At 39.1% G+C, this 6,000-nt stretch overlaps 2 protein-coding genes across 2 annotated transcripts in view; both read left to right on the forward strand.

Annotated features, from left to right (window-relative positions):
- Window positions 1–2,161: 2,161 nt before the first annotated feature.
- Window positions 2,162–5,178, forward strand: LOC137976013 (uncharacterized). Its single transcript, XM_068823257.1, has 2 exons — window positions 2,162–2,812; window positions 3,764–5,178. Exons 1-2 carry the CDS (start codon window positions 2,274–2,276, stop codon window positions 4,338–4,340), a joined length of 1,116 nt encoding a protein of 371 aa, XP_068679358.1. The 5' UTR covers window positions 2,162–2,273; the 3' UTR covers window positions 4,341–5,178.
- Window positions 5,179–5,349: 171 nt separating this feature from the next.
- Window positions 5,350–6,000, forward strand: part of LOC137976151 (neurexin-3-like) — a 10,971-nt gene continuing 10,320 nt past the window's right edge. The window contains exon 1 of the mRNA XM_068823443.1: window positions 5,350–6,000. This exon is cut by the window's right edge and continues 337 nt beyond it. Within this exon, the coding sequence (XP_068679544.1) occupies window positions 5,790–6,000 (211 nt within the window). The 5' untranslated portion in view covers window positions 5,350–5,789.

Here is a 6,000-nt window from a genome sequence, read left to right on the forward strand (position 1 = left end):
GGTCCACTTGTTGCGCGCCAGGGGCCTGGGGCGCATAAACATTGACATGTTGGGTTGAAAAAGTTGAAAATGTTGCGTGCGTTTGGCCAGCCTGTTCAACACATGTTGCAACATCATGCAACAATGTTGCAAGATGTTGCGTTGAAATGTTTGAGCGTTTGGCCAGGCCTTAAGTTTCAATAAGAATAAAACACAAACAGCGGTTACAAACATTTGCTTGAACTACATAGCTTTTTATAAACTTAATGTTTCGTATATTACAACATATCACGAAAAGTGATTGTTATTCAGTTACGGAGAAATTTAAATTAAAAAATACAACTGAATGACCTGGGAACTAACGAAATTGATTGACATAACACGACAATAAATATGCTAATAATATATATAAATATTCATGTAAAAAGTGTTCTCTGGTTAAACGTTTTTTTGATAAAAACGTAAGTTCTCGGCTTCCAGACTAAACTGAGCCTTTAAAAACTAAGATGTAAATGCGCGAGATGGAAATATATACAAAATGGAAGTGTGAAAAAATTGTAAAAACGGTAAAAGGGAAATATGCGCTAATCTAAAAGAATAGAGTATTGTTTTGGCAAAGGCTTGGAGTTATTGTCGGCTTCATTAGTGTTAGGGGTGTGCCAAGATTCCAATTTTTTCGGATTCGGAAGTTTCCCTTGTCAATTACTCTGGCATTGTTGAAATCAATAGAGTGATTGTTACGCCAAGCGTGAGCTGCAATATTAGGGCCAGTTTTACATAGTTTTACATTACGAATGTGTTCCTTTTTCCTCGTTCGCAAAAAGCACTCATGCTCGTGAAGCGCATGCGCGAAGTTAACCAAAGCGTATACGTGGCGATACGTGGCATGGTTTCATCTTTCATAGCGCATGCGCGAAATTTAAGCTAACGTGCATACATGGCATCGGACGAAAATGACGTCGTTAAAGGATCGCACGAATATGGTCTCTAATTCGCTCAGACCACATACGTTTGACGATCCAGGACATCAGGGATCCCCGAGTTCACGCAAATATGCGTCTACTTCTTATATTTCTCGTGATAATCTGCCTGACAAGCCATGTTTGGCAGGAAAAATTCTTTTCAACTGTCACGTGCTAGTTAACACTAAATTAAATTAGAATAATCTATTGATTGCTTGCCCTTGGTTTATTACGGCAATCCTTTACCAATACCATGATTTCTATTTCTCTCAGCTCTTTACAAAACTTGGCCGGCGAAATTTCAGTTATTTGTTAGTTGTAAAAATACTTCACTTCAATAATATCACAAGTGTATCTCTTTAAGACGTTTTCTAGCGTAGAGCTTGCCCAACAGGACATCTTGAATTGTGACAAACAGAAAAACATGCCAAATTTGTCAAACACATTTTGATCTTAGAAAATTAAGCAAATAGAAATCGGGACCGAGAAAGTATTTCCATATCTTGAATTCAGTCCTTCGGAAAATGAATGGCAATTAAAAAACTGAAGTGTTGTAAAATTTTCATAACTGGAATGTTTCCTGTTCTTACACCTGTCGCCAGTTCTATTTCCCACCATAATTGGTTCACTACGCGCATGACAGTTGATGCATCGCAGGACAATGGGGAATTGCAGTTATCAGGCTAGACCTGCCAGCATTATGATTAAGAAGATCTTAGCACACCTCCATCTATTTTCAGTTGTACCCTCAAATATATCCCGGTGACTTTTTTTTTTTTTTTTATTTGTTTTAGAATGTATTTATACCCTATAAAATGCCTTGCAGCTGCACTTATCTGAAAGAAATATAAACATTTGGTGTGTGACACGTGTGTGCTTTAAAGTTTCATTCCAATATTCGCAACTCAAATATCCGATCCTCATTTTAAGGTTTACTAACGAGAGAAAATGTGAGGTAAATCTGGGTTATGTGATTATTTACAAGCCGACAACAACAAAATTACGGAATTTCTTTTTAATGTCAAAGTCCTGAATTCATTTAGTAAAATGGACCACAAATGTTGAAATGCATATTAAAATTTGGATTCAGAAGTCTTAATGAAACTTCTAGTTATTTTAACACCTGACTGACCTTATCGTAGTTTCAGCGAATCTCGTTAAAGTTATTTGCTGATTGGAAAGATAAACACTTTGTCCAGCTGCAGTTCAGAAGTGCAGACCTACAACTTGCACAAAACGTACGCTTCACACAAAGAACTCTTCACTACAATCACCTCCGCTTTGATATAACATTTCTGACGAACAGAAACCATTTGACTTCGATAGTTCTCAATGTTGAAGCTTATTACATTTCTGACACTTCGCATTTGCGTTTTTTTCTTTATACCAAAAGCGTTAGGAAGAACGCCCACTCAAACTAGCAGCGATGTTTTGACGTACAACAAGTTCAATTCGCACACCGAGTACGACGCTAGTGCATGGCGTGGGACTGGCACGCTATCCTTCTTTTTCAACACAGGCAAGTCTGACGCGTTTCTTCTTTACCAAGACGATCGCTCCTTCAGCTACTTTCACTTCTTTTTAGTCAACGGAACAATCCAGGCAACGGTTAATTTTGATAATTGCCCCAAAAGTCAGCTCATTATTCGAGGAAATTACTCAGACGGACGATGGCATCGCGTTAGCTTAGCAAGACAAATTCGTCATCTGACAATAACAGTGGACGGATGCCATTCTAAAAACATTTCGTGTGATATTTCCTCTACTGAAAGAGAAAAATGGGAGGTTCTGTACGTTGGCAGCATTCGTATTGATATCCCCAGAAATTCGTTAGCAAATCCAAGCATGGCTGATGAAGCCATTAAGACTACGTAAGTTGAACTATGCAGTTAAAATTTATGACTTCGGTGGTCTCGTAAAGAGATAGTCAGTGTGAAAAAATAACTTAAAATAACTAGGTTGAATACGCGCTCAGATGAATTGAAGAAACTTTTTTGGAGCTTAAGTTAAGCCTAGAGAAAAATTATGGTCAGGTTAGGATTAGTTTTGATTATTATACGCGGATATCAATTGACTCATTGTACAAAAGTAAATAATGAAAAGAACTGTGTTGAGTTGAACACGTTTGTCGTTGTGGTGTAGTTGTGAAGACACAGGACTTGAGATCTGGAAGGTCCAAGTTGGAGTATCGGCAAGTGCAAAGTACACTTCTTTGTTCCCTTAATAGGTTGTAATGTTGAGACTGAATAGATAACTGCATGAATACAGAAACCGATACGATGATACGAAATGTTGAGATGCGTAAGGCAGAGCTTTAGAGAAGGTATTATATAATAGGTGTTTTCAGTCCTTTTGGGTGGGGGGTTTAGCAACTTCTTTAAACTAGGTAGAGTGCATATTCAACCTAGGTTAAATGAGGATCACCAATTTAATTTAAGTAAAAAACGGATTTAACCTAAGACCGGATTTGACCGACAACAAAAACAAAACATAACTGCACGAAATAGTGAGTGAATTGATGAATGAAACGGCTGTGCGCAATAACATGCAGCACGAACTCTCGTGTATGCTTTATGGCAAAACCGTCATTTCAATGAATGGAATTCGACTGAGGTCAATCAAAAATTGACTGTGATTGGTGAACGAAATACTTATATCGAAGAGGCTTGTCAATTTATGGTTATGGGGTCATCAAAAATTAATTTTCCGTAAAGATTAATACTCTTATTACCTTCCCCAGTTGTCAAATTCAGAGGGTGCAAGACCTGCTTCTTGTGGCTTCGTAACTGCAATAATCTTTTATAATTATTTCCATCTTGCAGATTTCAAGGGTGCGTTGGTCACGTGACGCATGCTGTCCCGGGAGGAGATCCCGAGGAATTACCACTAAGGTCAACTGTGGGGACCACGCAAGGCTGTCCGAGCCACTGTTCAATCGGCGAAAAATGTAACGAAGTCACTGATGACGTCACCGAAAAGAAATGTGAAACCCCAATCACTCCAAACCTAGCGCATGCGCACACATTCACGACTAGCTTTTCGAGGGAACAGGATTCTCTTCGCTTGTACTCCACGCCAATGTTTGTAAATTCAACTCAGCCTCGCATTTTGTCGACAGAAATGGCTTTATCAGATACAACTGTGGGTTCAACTGGTACCCATTCAGTTTCAACCCATGTTCCAGAGCATGCGCAGATTGGAAACAAGACAAGCTTGATTCTAGGACGCTCTTCCAGCCTAAAGCAATACAGTGCAGTTCTTTCGACTTCTACTTCCACCGTTATCAACGAAGTCGCAGCAATTGCGAAGGAAAACAGCGCTTTCTGTCCAAGAGGCCACTACGTCATTTTCTACCTTGGGTTGCTTGTATTGCTTAAAACTGTTGTCAAGGACTACTAACTTGTAACTTTTTCTCACGTCACAGATTTCTGCGTGTTCAGAATTACTGCGTTAATGTTTGGGCGTCATACAAAACAGGTTATTGTTTGTAAAGACTAAGTTGATTGTTCAAGGACATGCATGCTATTAAAGGCATAAATTTATACTGAGACGGAGCATGTCCTCTGATACACTCGCCTGCCCGCAGCCGGACTAAAGGCTGGTTTTAAGCACAAGAAAGACACATAAAACCCGGTCAGAAGTTCTTTGCACTAATGCAATTAAACAGAAAGCACTAAGGCGCATCTGCATCGACTTTGCTACGCAAAGCTAATGAAACTAACAAGAACGGAATAGGAACTTCTAAGCGCAGACTGTGCGCATGCCTGATTAGCCCCTGGTACGTGCGTGCTCGTTCAATCTCGTTTCCAGAGCTACGATCCTTTTGGCCAGCGCCGAGGAGCGAGGCTCAAAGGATCGCGGCTCTGGGAACGAGAATAGTGATCGTTAGGGCGAACAGTGCATATTTGAAGAGCTCTGGGATCGAGATTGGCACACGGTGCCGGTTGTGTACATTGCTTGGTAATGATCAATTAATTGCCGGGCATCATTAGCCATCTTTGTTTGAAAGACAACCAGTTGCATGGCTAGGTACCGCGGTATATACTATATATTTAACTTAATCAGATCATCGAAGTGCGTTGTTTGCTACAGAGATTTACTTACAACAAAAATATTTTCCATGATCCATTTTTTTCCTTAATTAATCAGTGTGTTTAAATCTGAGCTAATCTTTGAATCTTAGTTGATAATAACATCTGTTTGACGTTTTATGCAAAACAATTAGAAATAAAGTAACTTTATCACAAGATGATTTGTAATGTTGTAGTTTTTATTGCTTTAGACGGCTAGTTACGTTGAATGTTGAATGCAAGTACTGTATTGTAACAGCAGAGACCGGCTACGCGATCCAAGACCCAGTGTTTGGATAAACGATCTTGTCTCGTAAGTTCAAATAGTACAAAAAAAAAATTCCACAATTGTTTCGTCAACTGAGTGCTTCAATTCTGAAACATTACATTTTCGGTAATGATCTTCCTTCGATTAATACTTCATTCCTTAATATCCATGGAAATCATAGTTCCAAAACCTTTAATGTACGCCATGCACTTCAAAAGATCGAAATGACGATCAAGCATGAATTATAAAATCGTCCATCTGTCACCAGAAAAACACAGTATCAAGGTCATTTGAATTCCAAATCAAGTCGATTCGTGACCACAAGTTTACCGCTTTGGAACATCGCTGCTGCAAACGTCTGTTCACAGACATTCTCAACGACCTTATGATCTTCTCATAAACTGAAGTTGTCAAGTTTCAAAACAGGATGGTGGGCCCCATGGCGAGTTGAATTAGTTTTAAGACAAATACGAGCCTCATTAATGTTTTTGTGACACTTGCCTTACAGTTATGAAAGTTTGGCGCTTCGAACAAATCTGTTTCGTGATTGTCATCTGCCATCATATCATTTGTGACTCGGGTCTCAAGACAGATGAAAACATCAACACTTTAAAGTACAGCAAATTCGCTTATTCGGCGTTCAGCTCCCTGCAATTTACTAACAATTCGACCCTTGTTTTTCGCTTCAAAACCCGAAAAAAGGATGGAATGTTGTTTTACA

Source organism: Montipora foliosa, chromosome 11 (assembly GCF_036669935.1).
Source record: "Montipora foliosa isolate CH-2021 chromosome 11, ASM3666993v2, whole genome shotgun sequence".
NCBI lineage: Eukaryota > Metazoa > Cnidaria > Anthozoa > Scleractinia > Acroporidae > Montipora > Montipora foliosa.